The 22,480-nt window shown below is 42.4% G+C and overlaps 1 protein-coding gene across 1 annotated transcript in view; it reads right to left on the minus strand.

The window, feature by feature from the left end:
* Positions 1 to 21,373, minus strand: part of LOC124555994 (agrin-like) — a 63,996-nt gene extending 42,623 nt beyond the window's left edge. Inside the window, exons 1-4 of the mRNA XM_047130038.1 lie at positions 21,286 to 21,373; positions 9,077 to 9,235; positions 8,391 to 8,568; positions 3,622 to 3,849 (exon numbers count right to left, since the gene is read on the minus strand). Coding sequence (XP_046985994.1) covers positions 3,622 to 3,849; positions 8,391 to 8,568; positions 9,077 to 9,235; positions 21,286 to 21,373 — 653 coding nt within the window. The remainder of the gene's footprint in view (positions 1 to 3,621; positions 3,850 to 8,390; positions 8,569 to 9,076; positions 9,236 to 21,285) is intronic.
* Between the last annotated feature and the right edge of the window lie 1,107 nt (positions 21,374 to 22,480).

Consider the following 22,480-nt stretch of genomic DNA (forward strand, 5'->3'; position numbering starts at 1 on the left):
GGGTGGAAACAAAGGATGAAATAAGAGGAAAGATATATGAAGTTTTGGGTTGGACTGCAGTACCACATGTTACACTGAAAACGAACCCTATCCTTTCCCTTTTGTGTTATCCCACTATATGTTTGTGTACCCTTGTGTATTTGTTTTCTTCCTGTCTCTGTGCAGTTTCATAGAATTTTTTTCTTCTATTAATATTAAGCTACATTCACTATGATGAGGAATACTGTTATCCTCAAATATAATTGGCATTCATAATATGTTATTTACCTTATAAATATGCTTACACATTATTTATTCTGTTTAAATGCTTATGTGTGAAGTTGATGTTTCGATAATTATTCTGATCTTCTATGTATGTACTCATGTCATAATTCCACTGATGTATATGTTAGTTCGATTCTTTTGTAAAGCCTGTACTACAAATGTTATCTGTATAGTTATGTTTTTAATGATGTATTTTGTACCTTTGTTATTGTATTCTTCTGTTATAAAATTGTAATTGTCACCAGTTCATGATATTATTAACTTGTAAGTTACATTTCACTGCACACGTTTCTGTTGGTCACAGTATATGGACAATATGTGAGAAGTAGGGACTGATAGTGTTTGCACGTGTGTTGGTAATTCAGCAAGGGACTGGATAACAGCATTGCTTGTTCTAAGGACAATTCCAAAAACTTTGTGAGTGCACAAGTGGTGGTTTATGGACTTGCTATATTCTCCGCAAGACTCTTCGAGGGTGATTGTGCACCTGCACAGTCGCAACAGATGGCTGCTGGCCGTCTCTACAAGGACTACAGTGGGTCTGCATCTATAATGACCTACCAACGCCATTATTTCTACAAGGACTGCAGTGGGTCTGCACCTCTGGTGGCCCACCAATACCACAATCTCTACCAGGACTCCAGTGGGTCTGCTCTGTGATGACCTACCTACCAATATTCGTCAGAACTTCGAATGACTCTGCTGTGGGTTTGCTCTGTTGTGGACCATTACCTGTATGCCTGTCAAGAGTCAGCACTGTCTTTCCGTTGGAAGGACAACACAACTTCTTCAAGACTGCATGGAAATCCACTACTTCCGTGTGCATTTTCTTTTACTGCTCAGACTTTGAGAAAAACACTGCTATTCTACTGTTATGTACGATTAGGACTGTCTTTATGGACTGTGAGAAATTTTAGCTTTTGACCAACACAATATTAATAAGTGTGTGCATTTTATATCTTTGTTACTGTAATTGTGAAAAATTTTTGTCAAATCTGTATTGGCCAGTGCCCAACACCATTTGTAAAAATTTTTGTGGGGAGCATGGGGGCTATGTAAGTAGGCTGTTTATGTTTTCTCTATGTAAGTAGGCTGTTTAGGTTTTTTATTGGTAACGCCACCTCTGTATGACAATCACTGGCTGTGCTGTGGGCAGTCTGTGTCTGCTTTGCATTGTTGTAATACTCGCCATTGTAGTGTTAGGCAGCTGGCTGTGAACAGCGCGTAGCGTTGCGCAGTTGGAGGTGAGCCGCCAGCAGTGGTGGATGTGGGGAGAGAGATGGCGGAGTTTTGTAATTTGGCATGAACTGCTATATTTATATATGATGATATCAAGGTAAATACATTATTTGTTCTCTACTAATATCTTTCATTTGCTAACTATCCCTATCAGTAGTTAGTGCCTTCCATAGTTTGAATCTTTTATTTAGCTGGCAGTAGTGGCGCTCGCTGTATTGCAGTAGCTTGAGCAGCGAAGATTTTTGTGAGGTAAGTGATTTGTGAAAGGTATAGTTTAATGTTAGTCAGGGCCATTCTTTTGTAGGGAATTTTGAAAGTCAGATTGCGTTGCGCTAACAAAATATTGTGTGTCAGTTTAAGCACAGTCTTGTATAATTGTTCAAAGGGGAAGTTTCAAAGTGTCGCATATAGGTTCTCCGTAGCATGGGAAATGCTCGGAAAGCACTTTCGTAGATCGGTTCTTAGAGGTCTTTTGACCAGTATGTTGAAGTATCTATGTTTTCACAAAATAATACTCTCAGTTTATTAATCTTTCAGGTTATACAGCATTTTGTTACATACAAACTAAAACAGGAAGTGTAGAAAGACAGCACTGGGTAAACCCTTAGTAAACAGTAAGCATTATTTTATTGCTTAGAGTTTGATTTGTGTAATTAATGTCGTTGAGGCATTTGTGTCTGAAGTTCGTAAAGTGGTGTGTGTTCTTTTACGGTGGTTGACTTGTAATGTGTAGATGATGCTTAACATTTTTGGAATCCTTTACTTTGTTTCTTACAAGGTTTAACGATCGCAGCAACCGAAACTAGCTGTTAAAGAATATAATAAACACGTAACCATTAAACCATCTAGATAGTACCGTATTATTCGAAAAACCCACTGCTGTCAAATTTTTCCTTTTCTTTTTACAACAGGTTTGCGCCTCATGGGTCACCGAATTCACTCATGTCCCGTAAGATACACAAATAGATGTAACAAAATGTGTTCAAATGTGTGTGAAATCTTATGGGACTTAACTGCTAAGGTCATCAGTCCCTAAGCTTACACACTACTTAACCTAAATTATCCTAAGGACAAACACACACACCCATGCCCGAGGGAGGACTCGAACCTCCGCCGGGACCTGCCGCACAGTCCATGACTGCAGCGCCCTAGACCGCTCGGCTAATCCCGCGCGGCAAATAAATGTAACAGACACTGTTATAGTGTGATGCACTTTTCAAGTATTTCCGAGATATCTACGTTCAAAGTAACACGAGTCTACAGAATACGACAAGAGAACGCAAGCTATGGAGAATTGGTATTAGAACAATCGGCTAAGGCATCTAACTACAGGGTAATCCGTACCTTGTTTGTAATCTTCCATTGATGATTCTTCAATCGCTCTTTAAGGCTCTGCCAATGAAAAAAATGAAATGGTAAACCTACAGTGTACAGCAACGATGAAATGGCCTGAGAGGTTATGAGCTGTTGACTAACAGGTTCAGTACTTCTGGTACTGAAATAAAAGCAATCGCAACACAGCAGGTAGGAAAGCAACGCCAAACCATTCTACGTGTAAGACATATAGCTGTTTTCCGTTGATTATCGAAAACCATTACAAATATGATGTATATTGTTAGAAGAGAGTGTGAATGATATCGCTGCGAAATGCGAATGGATGTGTAGGTACATAAATGTTCATTTCATCACGGTTCCTTATTATGTCACTTCTCGCATATTCCGCTATGTTTACCATGATTACTATTTTCCGAAGGAACTTATTTGGTGGTAGTGATACAAATCTGTGGTGGGAACAAAATTACGAGACTCGAACGTATTACAAATAGGCCACTGTTCTGCCGCATTAGCCGGTTGCATTAACGCAACTGTCAGACAGCTTGCGTTGGCGTATGGTTTCCATGATGCCTAAAAAAATTTAAAAATTGGCACTTAAAACTGCTGGAGAAGCGAATCACACTAGACCGAGATTTTATATCTCTAAATATGTACTACAATGATACGATAAATCAGCGAAGTCAATGATTTTTTGGTGTATCTTCCCAAGTTATTTCGCCTGAGTGTATATTGATCGGTTCATGGATCTGACACGATAAGTCGAAACCAATATTAAAGTAGTACCTTGTTAGATTGGTAGGAACTGCACCGACGAAAGCATCCATCTGCAGGTCCAGTGCCCGCAGCGCCCCCTGCGACTGGCCCACCACCTCAGGGCCGGCATCCAGCCGCAGCAAGCCGTCCCGGTGATAGCGGCGCGCACTCACATGGTGCACCGTACCCAGTGTAATCCGGTTTGCCGATCTTAAAACTGCGGCACCGTTTCCCAAGTCGTATCTGAATTCTACGTAGCTGAAAGAAAAAAAATTAAATATAATGAAATTTCTTACTCTGCATCGGCAAGCTTATTTTATTAAGTATGAATAACTGTTTCAGCAGTCAGAAGCAGGCATTTAAGGGGAGGAGGAAGTAAAAGATATCTGCCACAAAAACTGACGTATTTTGGATCGTTTTCCAGGTACATTTGTGCAAAGAAGATGATAAGCTATGGGAAAATTCAACTGCCAGGTACATTTGTGCAATGGAAGGTGATAAGAGATGGGAAGATACTACTAACGTTCAATAAAAATATCAAGTTTAGCAGACAAAGTGTTCTTCATTCTCTGAAAATACCACCCGAGTATTTTAATATGCAGTAGGCAGCACAGAACTAGTATCGGTCCCTCATGTGTGTCTGCATCGCTGACGCAAGTCACTCGTAACAGTGATGAGGTTTTCATATGTCATTCGGCTGTATCGGTAATTACGGCAGCATGAAGCTATCGTGTTTAGACGTGCTCAAGACCCCACCAAGAATGTAGTTGCGCAATTTGTTGGTCTATGAACGTGGACCATCCAGCATATCAACAAGGAATGATGTACCACCCGCAGCCGTGCGTAAATATAGTTATTGTTAATAGAGACTACACGACAGGTTCTTGGATGAGTGTCATGTCTTGCCAATGACAATTTCAGCCAGTTTCCGCACGAACATTGTAAAGGGAATTGCATACAACGGAAATTTTCAGTTTGGAACCTCGTAGAACTACATTAATCACAACGCACATAAATCTTCACGTCTGCAATAGAACTAAACTGGACAGTAGGTGTACAGGCATGTAGTGTGTTCAACGAGTCGCAGTTTTGCCTCTTTTCTAAAGATGAAAGGCAATGAGAACACTGACGACCCAATGTGGTGATTTACTATTTATTTGGCACAAAAAGAAATATTTTGAAAAAGTAGAGTTACTTAAATTACATGCGTATTGTGACGCGGACACTTTTACCTCCGCTTTCTCAAAATGCAGTATGTTGCCTTTAAGTACCATGGCCCACAAACACAGATGGGTGCTGTTAAATAAATGCTGCAGTGTTCTAAATGTGGCTGAAAAAATTGTTGCATTTTCCACTTTTTAATGTGAAATGTCTTATAACAGTTCCTTTTTCGTACAATACACAGAACATTTCTCTATGTTGCACATTTATAGTCGAATACCCTTCGAAGCCAATCCACATCTTCCTTTTCGGATCATAGTCTGGCCAGTGCGCAAAACTATCATATCGTACATCATTCACTGACACTGCATCTGCAGTTTTCTTCTTCTTCGGAATTTGTTCATCCTATAATAAAAGCCAGGCTTACTTTTCCCAGACACGATCGGTCTATTCGCAATGTTCCGGGTAACCATTCGCTAACATATTTATATAATAACTCACTTCAGGGCTTCCTCTTCCCGTTTATGATCAATTTTCACTGTAAAAGAAAGAAAAGCACTATTAAACCGAAAGAAACCGCTGCACTCGTAATTGATTCTCACGTAACCTAACACCGTGCCTTCTAAAGATGCACACTATATAAAGCTTTTCACCAGAGAGAACAAAATACCGCTGTATATGAAAACTTAAATGTTGCTTGCAAGCACTATTGCCCATCCATGGTTGAAATTTGAAACATGTTTAGAAAACATTGTGGAATTTTCATGTTGCATGAGAGCAACATTGCCAAATAAAGGATTAACCTTCAGTGTTAAGGTGACAGTGAGAGTGTATTAAGACGTTTTATTCAAAACTTATGGTGCCCAAGTATTGACCCTTATTCTACATCTTCATGATGAGTATACTGTGGACAACCCTGTCCTCCGAGATCCCAGCAGCCCCGTTCACAGGGCTATACGCGTATCTTCCTTGTTTGACGACCATTTAGACACCATACTACAGATGAAATGTTTCGGTAAATCATTCTATCTTAATGCTACAGGAAACGTTAGGACTACTTAAAGCATCTGGTGAAACGTAACAAGCAGCATTCTCGCAGTGTGGCAGGTCTACGGGATTTAATCATGACTGAGAGAGGCTTCAGTTGCATATGGCATACCACAAGAAACTTTCTGATTCATTTGCTGGTCGTATCGAGGCCATTACCAAGGTCAGAGGAGATGTTACGAAGTATAATGCTTTGGAGGACATTAATCTGGACTTCCTTGGCGCCTGTGGTATAAATCGACACCACCATGATGTCTGTGGAGTATATGAACATCATTTCGGACCGTCTGCATAACTTCGCGTTTGATGTCTCCCCCAGTGGCGATGGCATTCTGCTGCAGGATATTTGTCAGTTTCTCAGGAACAGATTATTTCTACGGTAGTGTGAAGGAAATTATAGCGTGAGAACGCTGATGATCTGATATCAAATGCGATTGATCAGAATCAGATGGAACACATTTGTGAGGTGATCGGGCACCAGGTCCACGCCCACCAAGCTGCGGTACGTAATCTAGTGGAATTAAGTGACATGTGCGGAAACATTTGATGCCACACATACTTTTAAATCTACCAGGGACTTGTATAATACATGCCAGACCGAATCGCTGCTGTGTAGGGTTCCAAATGTGAACCAACACTCTTTTAACCAGGTGCTTGTAATGATTTGGCCCTTCTGTGCATATGTAAATACCTGTGTTCATTGAAAGGTATTTTCACTCTTATTATTGTTCACCTCCGCAATCAAAGCATCGAGATAACTTTGGGCTTATTACTAAAATGGTATTTTTGTCTTCTTCTGTCAAACGGTGCCATAGGTTGCCGACGAAAAATCACGTAAACAATTCGTCTATGACTTACTGATTGAGATAAATCTACTTGGTGAAGGATAATAAATGTGTACGCTTATAGTATTTTAAGATTTCAGTTGTTATCCATAGCTCCCAAGGAACCTAAAATTTTTGTATTTATACGTAAGCAGCAGTTGTGGAAATAAAGAATGAAATACTGAAGTTTGTACTCTAAGCTTCTTCATCTAATAAAATCAGCTGCTACTGCTACTTTCGACCATCACGCAGATGAGAAAATGTATAGCAAACCATTGAGCACGGAAATGGATATCAAAATAATCCTTATGGGATACTAGTCAGATTATACGTCGAATACGCAGAACAATTAGTCCTTCGTTGAAATGTGGTTTATCTTTGGTAGCGCTATAGCGTGTAGTGCAACATGTTGTGAAAAAGACGCAAGTAATTAGTAAACGACTCAAATTAATATACTATGGAAATGTGTAAAATTTTTTGCTCGGGTAATACGGCTGTTATGGAAATCTGACGCTTGCTATGTACAAAAAATAGTGATTCCAACTAGCACTTACCATCAATGTACGACGTTACGTATTTCGAAACGACTTCCATCAAATTCTGATTCATGGAAGGGATGGCACCTTTCGCTATAACTGGATACATTCATTTTAATGCGTATAACAAAGACAAATAATTCATTAGCAACTGACCACAACATTAGTGTTAATGTCTTGAACGTGTATCATCGTAACGTATTTAGAGGAAATACGAAGAAGCGCAGTGAAATAGTACGATTTTACGTGAAATGTTTCTGTGGAAAGTACAGTACATCTGTAACGGACATACCGCATAAGAAACCAATGCGATCAATTGCAGACTCTTGTTAAAATGTTTGGATACCTTATTCAGAAAGAGTGGCAATACCCGAATCCATAGAGATTGCAAGTTGGTGCAGTAGATACGAAATCGTTACAGAAACGCTTGGGGTTCTTACATAGAAGCTCTTGGAAAAAAGCGACTTAGTTCTCACGACACCAAATTGAGTATATTTGGAGGACCTGTAGTCGATGGAGACTGCCACCATTACACTTCTATCATTTTATATCTCGCGTAGCGATCATGACAACAGGGTAAGAGAAATAAAGATGCACAGGCATGAAACCTGTCATTTTCCTCTAGCGCAGCAGGCGATTGGAACAGAACAGAAAATCGATAATATTAGTGTGAAATACCTCCCGCCAGATACTGTATATTAACTTGTGGAGAATATATCCAGACATAGAGTGAAGATCAGTTTGCTCTGTTGGTTCATGAGCAGGATTAAGTTAGTCGATTAAAGAGCTACGTATTTCTCGACTGCAAACCATCGCCTGGTAAATAAAATACTTTCATACGTAACATCTGAAGAGACAATTGATTTAATTGCTAATCTAGTATGTTGATCACAACTTCAACTCCCTCAGCCTTGCCAATGTTCAAAGTATGGCTCTGTATGAGATAGTATCTGTGGCATTTTTAGTATTCAAGGGTTTAAGATCCAATTGCAGAAAATATGGACAGGCATGCCACAGCGCTGAATGCATACGCCTCTGTACCCTGCTAATTCACTTCCCTTATCCTTGACAAAGGGTACTCATGCGTACTAACTTCACAGTAAATGTACTTTTCGTACGACGCTGCTCTCACTTACTTGTATCCTCGCTGCGATGCGCTCTGTATAGTGTGTTCGAGTTTATTATTCACTTAATATAGTACTTACTATCGAAGTCACTCTGTATAACTCACCCTTCAATAATGGCGAGGGAGACGAAATCACCTATTCCGTCTTCCTTTTGTTGGTTGTACAGCAGAAGACCATTGTTTGCGTATGAGATGAATTCCATTTCGATATTCAGTTTGTTGTAAGCTTTCAGACATTGCAGTTGAACGTAGGACTCACCATCAAATGCTGGAATCCGATACACTGAAACGAATACAAGTTACTGTAAAGTATTGCCCTATAGATATATGAGAATTGTAATTCTTAATTTCAACAAAGAATACCGAGTATTCTAAAAGATCGTATAATCTTTAAATATTCACAAAATGTTCTACGAGGGAGAATACCACTTTGGAGTTATCGTAACGCCAAAATGTTCTACCTTAGGAAAATTTATGTTGTCACGTCCAGTGATAATTTGCTCAAGCACATCATGCTTCGTACCTTGGGTTGTAATTGCAACCGTAAGAACTGAAATCCAAATCTCAGCTACAATGCACTTTTCCCAACGGCAGAAAGCTATGTGAAATACATAACAAGCAAGAAAAGTTGTAGTTATGAGGGCGATGATTTGGCAAATGCAGATGATTACTACGGCTACAAGTTTCGTGAGGTTGGCTGTATGCGTGACGTGCCAGCCACGTGAGTCTCTACGAAATACTTCTTTCGCAGCTGTCAGTTTAGTAATTTTGAACGGAATATAGATACTGACCGAGGCAGCGTCGGCCGTCGTGTGAGGGTTGCAGCCCGTTGCGGCAGCGGCAGGAGCCACGGTGGCAGAGGCTGTTCTTCAGTGCGCAGTCGGCGTCTGCGTAGCACTTACTGCCCAGCCGACGCACCTCCGCTGAGGCCGCCGTCACGTGTATCGTCACTGAAAAATACACAGTGCAATCTTACAATACTAATTTACTTACTCGGTGTCTAAACGTCCACCCGTGCAGGGTTAGCCGAGCGGTCTAAGGCACCGCAGTTATGAACTGTGTGGCTGGTCCAGGCGGAGGTTCGAGTCCTCCCTCTGGCATGGGTGTGTGTGTTTATCCTTAGGATAATTTATGTTAAGTAGTGTGTAAGCTTAGGGACTGATGACATTAGCAGTTAAGTCCCATAAGATTTCACACACATTTGAACATTTAAAGGTCCACATCCTTGTCGTAAGCAGATCAAGTGTCTTGGCGTGAACTTCATTGACATCCTGTGATAATTCAACCCGCGCTTTCCAGATAAAGGTTACGTCGGGTTCCTAAACATCGCGTTACGAGAGTGCGTTTGTTCCACACACATAATCTGTCCACTTTGGCGGCTGGCGTATTGGAGGGAGAGAATCATCTGGCGTCTGCAATAAATGATGGGCCTATTGTCCTGGAGAAGGAGTAGTTTGGCCAGGCACAATCATTATAAGCTGTCTTAAAAGCAGCAGATCTACAGTGCAAAAGGTGAATACATAGTAAAATGGGTGTTTTGACAGTTGAATTCTTACTTAGTACTCAAAGGTGGGGACTCTACATGGAATATCGAGGACGAGAAGTGGAACGTTTGTCATGGGTAGCATCTTGTCCTGGTAATTACCCAAAATGCAGATACAACAAAAATATTCCGCATTATTCACCATCTTTCATTTTGCTGGTATATTTGTAAGGCAAAATTTCCACTTAAGCTTGTCACTAGCAAAATCGTGTGACTTCCTCGGTGATAGAATGTGACGTGCATTCCAGGTGCACATAAGAGAATACACTGATGAGCCAAAACGTTATTACAACCGGCTAAATATCATGTTTGTCCACCTTTTGGATGCAATACTGCAGCTATTCTTTTCAAAAATAATGATAATAATTATTTGATACCCTTGGGTGATTATTATTTTTATTATTAATTATTAAAATTATTATTGTTTTTAACTTTTGGTCCATCGTTTATTGTAGTTGCGTTCAACATTTGTTCGAATTAATAACAGTAAATCCGTTCCCCATTCATCTGCCCAAGGATATCTGCCTATTGGCCAGCTAGGTCAGACTTTTGCGTAAGTTTACTTTTCCTCTTTGAGGTAAAAACAGGTCAAAATCCTTGCAAATACTTTCTTGTTGTCAGCAGAACGCATATTTTTCTTTAGTACTCTCCTCTTCTAAGTATTGCCTGGAATTCGATAGGTGGTGGCACCAGTTTTTGAAAGCTCTTTGTGTTTATGTATGGCCAAATTATGGTTTCTATATTCGCCCAAAGGCCGCCAGTGTTTTGACCGTTTTATGTCTTGCACTATTTATAGAGGGCGACCTTGCAATCACAACGTGTTTCCTCCGTAGCTCAAAGCCCCACACATTTGGCGGGAATGGCAAAGCAAGTCTCCATCAACCTCCAGTGCATTCGAGAACGCCTAGGACATGCCCATCAAAACACCAGGCAGGCAGTGATACATTATCCAATGTGACACAGCCTGTGTCCTGTTAACCTGTACATTTTCAAAAGGGAAGATAATGACATCTGTCAGTTTGGTCATAGGGGAACTCCCGACCACATTGCCTTTACCTGTGACGTCTAAATTAAGTTAGGAACCATTGGACACTAATAAACCACTAAAAAACCACTAATTTCCCCAGCACCACCTGATTGAATTCGACTGCATTCCATTATCTTCGCTTTGCTATTGTTGATGTTCATCTTATTATCTCCTTTAAGAGACTGTCCATTCCGTTCAGCTGCTCTTCCAATTGCTTTTCTGTCTCTAACAGAGTTACAGTATCATCGGCAGACCTCAATGTTTTTATTCCTTCTCCCTGGACTTTTATTTCTACTCCAATTTTTTCTTTTGTTTCTGTTGCGGGGTAAAGTCAGCACTGGCACGCCAGTCAGGAACGACAGAGAAGAGAAGGCTATGAGAAGAGATCAGACAGTCGTACGCTCACCGACCTCCATCCAGGACGACAACGCGATACCAAAGGCCCCTACATGAAGAGGATATAAGCGCCGCGCCCTACTAGTGGCAGCCCACTTCGATAGCAGCTTTAATCGTTGCCTATATCATTTGTACTCCCTACATAGCACAGACTTGTGTTTATCTATTCTGAAGAAGATTCATTATTTCGTATGTCGCCCTTTGCTTGCGAAACATCTCTCAAATTGAAGTACTGGAATTGCCTTATTGTAATAAAACTGATTACTATGGGTTGTTTGATTGTTTGTTTAGAGAACCAAGTATGCAGGATTCCTAGACACCACAGTTCTGGCATCGGTTAAAACCCTGTCTCACTCCCTCCCAACAACTACTTCCTCGCCCTCGACTCTTATAATTGCCATCTGGTTTCTCTACAAATTGTAAATAGCCTTTCGTTCCCCATATTTTACCCCTGTCACCTTTAGAATTTCAAAGAGAGTATTCTAGTCAACGTTGTCAAAATCTTTCTCTAAGTCTACAAATGCTATAAACGTAGGTTGGCCTTTCCTCAACCTATCTTCTATGTGAAGTCGTTGGATCAGTATTGCCTAGCGTGCCCCATGTTTCTCTGGAATCCAAAGTGATTTTCCCCGAGGTTGGATTTCACCGGTCTTTCCACTCATCTGTAAAGAATTCGTGTTAGTATTTTGCAACCGCGATTTGTTAAACTGATAGTTCGGTAATTTTCACACCTGTCAGCACCTGCTTTCCTTGGAATTGGAATTATTATATTATTCTTGAAGTCTGAGAGTATTTCACCTGTCTCAGACATCTTGCTCACGAGATGGAAGAGCTTTGTCATGGCTTGCTCACCCAACGTTATCAGTAGATCTAATGGGACGTTGTCTACTGCTGGGGCCTTGTTTCGACTTCGGTCTTTCAGTGTACAGTTAAATTCTTCACGCAGTATTACATCTCCCACCTCATCTTCATCTACATCCTGTTCCGTTCCCATAATAACGCTTCAAGTGTATCTCCCTTGTGTAGTCCCTCTATATACTCCTTCCACCTTCCTGCTTTTCCTTCTTTGCCTAGGATATGTTTTCAACAGCTGGTTCTCTTCACATCAAAGGTCTCTTTAATTTTCCTGTAAGCGGCATCTATCTTTCCCCTAGTGATATATGCTTCAAAATTCTTACATTTGTCCTCCAGCTACTCCTGTGTAGCCATTTATCACTTCTGTCAATGAAACTTCCTGGCAGATTAAAACTGTGTGCCCGACCGAGACTCGAACTCGGGACCTATGCCTTTCGCGGGCAAGTGCTCTACCATCTGAGCTACCGAAGCACGACTCACGCCCGGTACTCACAGCTTTACTTCTGCCAGTACCTCGTCTCCTACCTTCCAAACTTTACTTCTGTCAATGTCATATTTAGACGTTTGTATTCCCCTTCGTCTGCTTCATTAACTGCATTTTTATGTTTCCGCCTTTCATCAATTAAATTCAGTACCTCTTGTGTTACTTAGGGATTTTTACTAGCCCTCATCCTTTTACCTACTTGATCTTCTGCTCCCTTCACTGTTTCATCCCTGAAAGCTACCCATTCTTCCTCTACTGCATTCCTTTCCCCTGTTGTGAATCATCCCCTCATGCTCCTTCTGAGTTTTTCTACAACCTTTGGTTCTTTCAGTTTACCGCGGCCTCAGCTTCTTAAATTCTCAACTTTTTGCATCTTCTTCAGTTCTATAGATTCTACAGTTCATAACCAATAAATTGTGGTAAGAGTCCACATCTTCCCCTGAAAATATCTTACCACGTAAAATCTGGTTACGAAATCTCTGGCTTACCATTATATAACCAATCTAAAACCTTCCAGGGCCTCCAGGTCTCTTACACGTATACAGCCTTATTTTATGATTCTGAAACCAGGTGTTAGCTATGCTCTGTACAAAATTCTACCAGGCGGCTTCCTCCTTATTCCCCTACTATATTCCTTCTTTTCCTATTCCTACTATCGAATTCTAGTCTCACATGACTTTTAAATTTTCGTCTCCCTTAACTAACTGAATAATTTCTTTTATCTTCTCATACATTTTCTTCAATCTCGTCATTATCTGAGGAGCTACTTGGCATATAAACTGGCACTATTGTGGTGCGTGTGAGCTTCGTGTGTATCTTGACTACGATAATGCGTTCACTACACTGTTCAAAGTTGGATACCAGCATTCCCATTTTTTTAAATTTATTACTAAACCTACTCCAGCGTTACCCGTATTTGATTTCGAATTCACAGCCCTGTATTCACCTGACCAGAACTCGTGTTCCTCATGACATCGAATTTCACCAACTTCCTCATTATCAATGTTTAACCTGTCCGTTTCACTTTCTAAATTTTCTAACCTGTCTACCCGATTAAGGGATCTGACGTAACACACGCCGATCCGTAGAACGCCTGTTTTGTTTCTCCTGATATCGACAGCCTCCTGAGTCCCACCCGGATACCCATATGAGAGACTATTTTAGGTCCGAAATATTTCACCCACGAGGATGCCATCATCATTTAACCAACAAATGCCCTTGGGAAGAATTACAACTGTAGTTTCCCTTTGCTTTCAGCCGTTCGCAGTACCAACACAGCAAGGCCGTTTTGGTTGGTGTTATAAGGCCAGATCATTCAATTATCCAGATTGTTGCTCTTACAACTACTGAAAAGGCTGCTTCCCCTCTTCAGGAAACAATCGCTTGTCTGGCTCCTCTAATGATACGCCTCCATTGTGGTTGCACCTACGGTGCAGCTATCTGTATCGCTGAGGCACACAAGCCTCGCCACCAACTGCAAGGTCAATGGTTCATGGGGGGAGGGTGGGCTCCAATACAACGGTACGTAAATACAGTGTTACCTAAGGAGCAGGCGCAAAAAAACCGGACTGGCTGTGAATATCTTGGTAGACGACTACCACATGCAGACCGAAAGAGTACGGTGCGAGATTTCACTCCACTGTTTTGCAGACTTCTCCTTACAGAATGTGCTGTAGACAGGCCCGTCTAGCAACAGTGTTAGGGTAGCAAAAACAGACGAGTTCACTGCCACGCATTCAATTAATCGATCTCGGCAAAATTGGTTGTTGGTACAATCTGGTGTCATAGGTTAATGTCTACAAATATATTGAATTATATCCCAGTTTTGAGGTACTTATCGATCTGAGCAGCTATTTTCAACAATGAAAGGAAATAAAGTTCCTGTTGCATCCAAGATTTCAGACGTTCCAGATGGGTCAGTTTTGAAAGTTATTACTGCAAATAAGTTTTCTCCGAAAATAGGAAAGATAATAGCTGAAGAGAGAGGTCGAGTGTCAGGAAGAATACATTAGTATTATGTTGTTGTTGAGCCTTGTTGTTGTTTATGTAAATTTGCGTTTCTATGAAAATTGGTTTTTAGGTATTTCCTTTTTTTTGTGTGTCCCACCTGAACTTCAACCGTTTTGATTTGGCCTGTCTCGGCTTTAGAGTTTCATACCCTTGCTATACATATGTATATACAAATGAAATCACATCCTCACAAGGTGATACTGTTCACTCTGCTTCCCTACGCCCATAGCTCTCTTATTTAACACCTACTGAAAAGTGGCTTCAACCATCAAGTATTTTCTGACTGCTATTTATTCGTCTTTTCAAACTTGCATATTCTCTACGTTTTGTCAACAAAACTGTTATTGATTCACATTACATTTAAGATTATATTTGTTACTGATTCATTTTACATTTAGGAATATATGTACATTTCCTTTCTTTTACCTTTACTTGATGATTATTACTATAATTATAATCAATACTATTGAAATGGACCATGGATAAAGTGTCACATGTGTGTATGGTTGGGTTGTCGCAACTACCCAAGCAAATACACTCACAGCGTCACGGTGCAGTGGCCACACCTCCTCATAGAAAGTGCTGAGGACGGGGCACTCTGCGAACACCAAAAATTCGTTCAGTGGCACATCCCAATTATATATTGCAAGGCTGCTCGCGAAAGGTGCCAGTGGCGTGGATGACTGCCAGAATACTTCCAGGGATTGTCAGCCTCTCGTGATTGCACTTGCTGCCAGGGCGCCCATAACAGCACAGAAGGGCTAGTGGCTGTACTGCCCTAGTCCCGATCTGCTGCAGTCTGGCTGCTGTTGGACTGAGACTGGCGGCAGCCCGCCATTGGAATGGTACCAAGCCCAGGAAAAAGGGCTTGGTGCTAGAGGATGCTGCGGTGGTGGAGGCCCGAACTCATGGCGCATATTTGCCACCCATATCGCACCAGTACCTGGTACAGACCTCCCGCAATCGTAGCCACCACAACACTGCACAGACCTCTGATATGATTAATGGTTACTAATGCTGGTTGGGAGCTCACTAGTTGTGCCGATGAGCTGCTTCCAGCCACGATTGGAGCAACAAATCCGTGTCCCAGCGATGTAGGAATTGCCTGGCCTGGCCTGCAAGAGACCAGACTTAACCGCTGCATTAGCAGCACTGTGGTGCTAGGCCTGGCCTACCTTGCAATTCATAAACGTCCCTCCAGCTGCAACCGTGATGCCGACACCTTTGTGCCTGGGCTGCCTCTTGCTCCTCAGCTGCTGCGGGTGAGCTCCTTGTTTATATAGTAACACTCAAAAAATGGTTCCGGTACTACAAAAGCTCCCTCCTTCAGGAGACTTGGCCCCTGTGTCTCTACCTTGGACAGTGAAAACTAGCAATCATTTCCTACAATTCTTAGTCTCTGGTATCATGAAAACACACTAATCACAACAAAACAAAATCAAACTAAGAGAAGGATACTTAATCATAACACGATCATAATACCTCTTACTGTAACTTAACTATTGTGCCTGCGTGGATGCTCAAAATTAGTACTTTACACACTGAAAACAATTAATGCTCCTTCACATCCCTCAAATTCACTTCCTGTATTACTACTTACGGTTACCACCTTACATACTCCTTGACAATGGGCCACAACCTGTGCTCTTGGTAAAACATATTTCGAACTAACATTCTTGTTTACACTTCCACAGAACACTGTCTACCACTACCCACCACACATTGAACTTAATAATAATATAATTAAATACAGGGCTATTACAAATGATTGAAGCGATTTCATAAATTCACTGTAGCTCCATTCATTGACATATGGTCACGACACACTACAGATACGTAGAAAAACTCATAAAGTTTTGTTCGGCTGAAGCCGCACTTCAGGTTTCTGCCGCCTGAGCGCTCGAAAGCGCAGTGAGACAAAATGGCGACAATAGCCGAGAAAGTGTATGTCGTGCTTGAAATGCACTCACATCAGTCAGTCATAACAGTGCAACGACACTTTAGGACGAAGTTCAACAAAGATCCACCAACTGCTAACTCAATTCGGCGATGGTATGCGCAGTTTAAAGCTTCTGGATGCCTCTGTAAGGGGAAATCAACGGGTCGGCCTGGAGTGAGCGAAGAAACGATTGAACGCGTGCGGGCAAGTTTCACGCGTAGACCGCGGAAGTCGACGAATAAAGCAAGCAAGGAGCTAAACGTACCACAGCCAACGGTTTGGAAAATCTTATGGAAAAGTCTAAAGCAGAAGCCTTACCGTTTAGAATTGCTACAAGCCCTGACACTCGATGACAAAGTCAAACGCTTTGAATTTTCGGCGCGGTTGCAACAGCTCATGGAAGAGGATGCGTTCAGTGAGAAACTTGTTTTCAGTGATGAAGAAACATGTTTTCTAAATGGTGAAGTGAACAGACACAATGTGTGAATCTGGGAGGTAGAGATTCCTCACGCATTCGTGCAGAAAATTCGCAATTCACCAAAAGTTAACGTGTTTTGTGCAATCTCACGGTTTAAAGATTACGGCCCCTTTTTCTTCTGCGAGTAAAACGTTACAGGACACGTGTATCTGGACATGCTGGAAAATTGGCTCATGCCACAACTGGAGACCGACAGCGCCGACTTCATCTTTCAACAACCGCACTTCCATCATGATGTTCGGCATTTCTTAAACAGGAGATTGGAAAACCGATGGATCGGTCGTGGTGGAGATCACGATCGGCAATTCGTGTCATGGCCTCCACGCTCTGCCGACTTAACCCCGCGCGATTTCTATCTGTGGGGTTATGTGAAAGATTCAGTGTTTAAACCTCCTCTACCAAGAACCGTGCCAGAACTGCGAGCTCGCATCAACCATGTTTTCGAACTCATTGATGGGGACATGCTGCGCCGAGTGTGGGAGGAACTTGATTATCGGCTTGATGTCTGCCGAATCACTAAAGGGGCACATATCGAACATTTGTGGATACCTAAAAAAACTTTTTGAGTTTCTGTATGAGTGTGCAAAGCATTGTGAAAATATCTCAAATAATAAAGTTATTGTAGAGCTGTGAAATCGCTTCAATCATTTATAATAACCCTGTATTTGTCAAAAGCCGGTTGGAGTGTCCGTGCGGTTCTAGGCGCTACAGTCTGGAGCCGGGCGACCGCTGCGGTCGCAGGTTCGACTCCTGCCTCGGGCATGGATATGTGTGCTGTCCTTAGGTTAGTTACGTTTAATTAGTTCTAAGTTCTAGGCGACTGATGACCTCAGAAGTTAAGTCGCATAGTGCTCAGAGCCATTAGAACCAAGCCATTTGTCAAAAGGCCCATTTACTCTCCGTGATACAGTCAAACAAAAACACTGCACTTTACCCACTATACGTTGACGCAAATGTTACCCTGCGGTAGATGAGTAATCTTGTTTATCCACTGGTGGTAGCTGTAGGCATTGTGAATCCCATTTCTGACAACAAGTGAAACAGAGTCGCGGTGAAGGGCCGTTTCTGTGCGAGGTTCGGCTACGGCAGTGGGTCATCGCAATGGCGAAGGCTGCTGGCATCTCAGATAAAACACATCAAAAATCAAATATTTTATTAAAACCCATACGACTACACTCATAGCATTGTGGTGCGGTGGCCACACCACATCTTAGCACGTGGTGAGGACGGTGCATGGTTCACAGCCAGCTGTCAACCAGTGGACCATGATATCTGTGCCCAGGAATGTTGATGCCATGGGCTCGCTCATTCGCGTGTCACAGTTTATACACTGCACAGCTGCTGGCCAGAGGTGCCAGGGGTGCAAATGACTGTCAGAATACTTGCTGGAAATGCCAGTCTCTGATGTACCTCGCTTCTATGAGCGACGGCACGTGGTGCCGGGGAGCACATGCCAACGGAGAAGGCTGAGCGGCTGTACTGCCTCAGTCTCGATCTGCTGCCCCAAAGGGCAGGTGACTAGTTGATGTCGGAGTGAGCCTGAAGGCGGCCCAGCAGTGTAGTGGCACCAGTTCCAGGAAGGAGGACTTGGTGTTAGAATGCGGTGCGGCGGTGGAAGCCTGAGCTCGAGGCGGCTGTTTGCTGCCCATGTCGCACCAGCGTCTATCGTAGACCGCCTGTGATGGCAGGAGCTGTAAGAGTGCTGATACCCCTGCTAAAATTGACGGTCATTTGTATGAGTTAGGACCTCACTTGTTATTCCGATGCGGTGCTTCCAGCCACGTTCAGAAAAACTAATCCATTGCCCATTGATGTAGAAACTACTTGTTCCTACCTGCAAGAGCCCTGTTTTATCGCTGCGGTGCTTGGCACAGCAAACTTTAAAATGTACAGATAGCTCAGTTGCTGTAACCGGCATCCCGACATCTTAGTGCCTGCCGGCAGCCTTTGATTCCTTCAACTGCAGTAGCTGAGCTGCGAGTTCCCCGTGATGCCCAAAATAGTGGCGGTGCTTCGCTGTTACTATCATTATTATTATTATTACTAAGCAGAGATACAACTTTGTAATCAGTCAAAACAAGGAACAGTTTCACTTCTTAGTATGGTAGGAATACAATCTACTATATATAGAGAGAGATTCAAAAGAAGAAACATAAAAAATATTCTGCATGATCAAAGAAAATGAAGCACCCAGAATGGGAAGGGGAAACGAAATGAAATTTCCTGGGATGAGAGCATATGTGTTGCTATTTCAATGATTACAAAATCGATGGAAATTTACAAAGAACTGGGAATTGTGAGCCTACTTATCAGTAGGACGTTACAATCTCTCCGTCAGGGAAGCATGGTTGAGAAGGTTATGGTGAAGACGTTGTATCTATTCCTGAGACAAACTGCCGCTTAACTGTTGTAACTCTTCCTTGATATCGCAGATTCTCGCACTGGTCAGAGTTAAGTTCCGAGCGAGTCACACAATGTCCTACTGCGGACAAATGTGGGGATCCTGCTTGCCACTGAAGTACCTCAGTATTAAACAGGAAGTTCATAAAACAGGCCATATTCGGACGAGCATTTTCCATTTAAAATTGACATCATGAAATTGTGGTACGAAAGATATACACGAAGACACACGATACCCATGGAATATTGTTGTGCTGTCAGAATTCCTTCGATCACTACCAGCCTTGACCCTAGGAGTAATACAGCTGTGTCCCTCCAAAACACTGGAAGAATGGGATCCCTCTTACAGTCATATGGAGTAATGCAGGAGCACGATTCATAACTGAACGAAGTGCGAAGTCATTCATCAGTAGTTCATGCTTTCCGGTCACAGTGCCACACCAAAAGCAGCTGTTTGTTTTTAGGTAATAATGGCAGCCCACTTAGGGGATCATCAACTGATGCTGTTCACGCCCCTCGCATCCCCTTCCAGGGCTGGTTCAACACTAATGGACTCTAGTGGTCGGTACACATATAAAACAGAACTGCAACTGTAATCGTTTATATATCAGCCGATGGTGTGTATATATGCGAAGCTGCATAGATATACGATGTTGTCTTCGGGATGCTTAATTTTTTTGGTCAGTCAGTGCAATTGATCAATTGTCAAAAGTAATTAACTATTGCAAGTCTTCGCGAAGTACTCTTACCAAATTGCTCTAATTCACGGATGACTAGCAACAACGGCAACACCACTGAAAGACAATCCCAACTTTTGAAAAAGTTTGGAAACATACATATATGCAAACAGGTAATAATTACCTACTACGATAAAGAAAATGTAGAGGCCCAGTACTGAAGTTCCTGGAGAGTGGCAGTTAAAGTACTTCTTTCACTTCCTGAATCCATTAAAACACCGAAACAAAATGTATTCAGACGGGACTGTTTTATAGAAACTGAGCCGGCCGGGATGGCCGAGCGGTTCTAGGAGCTACAGTCTGGAAACGCGCGACCGCTACGGTCGCAGGTTCGAATCCTGCCTCGGGCATGGATGTGTGTGATGTCCTTAGGTTAGTTAGATTTAAGTAGTTCTAAGTTCTAGGGGACTGATGACCTCAGCAGTTAAGTCCCATAGTGCTCAGAGCCACCTTATAGAAACTGAAATTCATCACATTTGAGGTCAGATACGATATATTAACTGGATGCACTAAGCGTAGAATGACAGGGAACTTGTCTTTCTCCTCCCAATCCGATCCTTGTTGCTTCTTAGTAATCTGGGCGATGCCGTACCCTCAGCGAAGGTGAATGCAGCATACTGTGTCCCCCCCCTCCCCCCCCTACCCCCCTCCCCACCTCCCCACCGAGAACTCTTTACCTTTTATACGTCCATTTAATACGCATGCTGTAAGGGCATTTTAAGATGAGTCTGGATGCAGATAATCAATTACGATAGTATCGAGCCATTGAGTAGAACTGTCTGCGATCGTTCCAAAATCCAGTCGATTTCCAATCAACCACTGTATTAACTCACTTAAACGGTCCACCGAGTTCGCATTAAACGGTATATATAGAACGAAAGGTTGAATCCAACCGTGTGTGATTTTGATTGAGTTCCTTGGCGTCTGAAAGACTTCTTACTATTGCCACGAGCTAGTTCACTTTGTTGAGCAGCAAGTGCAACACATTATTTAACTGCGAAAGTTCCATACGACATATGAACTCCAGACTCTGCTTTCGGAGGTGAGCAAAGCTGCTCCTCAGCACTGAAGCTCGAACGACGACCTGAACACCACCTTTAACTGCTAAAAATTGTGTGCAGCATCGCCAACGCTCTGGCGACCGCGACAGATGTCCGCCGTCCGCCACAGCGGCCCCACGTCTCTCGTCCATTCTGCGCCGTTCTGCCGCCTGCGTCATGCCGGAAGGAGTTCCATCTACCTTTACTGACTGGCTTACACACAGGTTTTCTTCAGATGGTATTGTTCTAATATGTTGTATCCTTTGATATACACAGATGAGTTACATATCATTAATGTATCTAATTTACATTTTAGTGTCACCATGTTGGCTTTATTTTAATATCAACAACCATTTGCTTTTAACATTTAAATCTGATTCCTCGTTATCTCCACCATTCAGCAACCTCAGTAAAACATTTCCTTATGTAGAAATGCTACAGACTACGCAGCAGCCGGCCTGGGTGGCCGGGCGGTTCTAGGCGCTACAGTCTGGGACCGCGTGACCCCTACGGTCGCAGGATCGAATCCTGCCTCGGGCATGGATGTGTGTAATGTCCTTAGGTTAGTTAGGTTTAAGTAGTTTTAAGTTCTAGGGGACAGATGACTTCAGACGTTAAGTCCCATAGTGCTCAGAGCCATTTGAACCATTTTGAACTACGCAGCATTGCGTGGATTAGACACCACAACACTGCGCAACTCTTCACCATCAAAAACAAATCACAAATTATTTTTGGGCTGAATGAAGCATATTCGTTACAAGATAATATTTCTAGAATTCGACAGCTTATTGGACGCAAAAACTAATTTTGCACTAAAATATACTAACAAGATAGAATTGCTGTACCTGGAAAGATAATGTCCGTTTCGATTCGATGACAACATATGCCACCTGGGGGATAGTAGATGAACTGATAGTGGTTTCAACGTCATACCCCAACAGAAATCATAGTGCCATAGCTACCAGAGCACCATCTGTGTCTACCCTTGAATAAGGCAAGGTCACAGCCATAAGGTCCAGTGTGCCACGAACATGAGAAAAAAGCACGCAACCATGCCACGGAGACGTACTCTTGCTTACTACAACCAACTGAGGGAGTTTGAAAGGGGTCAGATCGTGGCCTTAGGAGTGGGCGGATGGTCCTTTTGGAGAACTGCCACACAATTTGGACGCGTTGCGTCATCTGTGCAACCATGCTGGTATCAGTGGTCACCTGAACATTGTCACACTCATAGATGAAGTTCTGGATGTCCACACACCACAGACGCCTGCCTGAAACGTCGTATT

The sequence above is a fragment of the Schistocerca americana genome, chromosome X, assembly GCF_021461395.2.
Source record: "Schistocerca americana isolate TAMUIC-IGC-003095 chromosome X, iqSchAmer2.1, whole genome shotgun sequence".
NCBI lineage: Eukaryota > Metazoa > Arthropoda > Insecta > Orthoptera > Acrididae > Schistocerca > Schistocerca americana.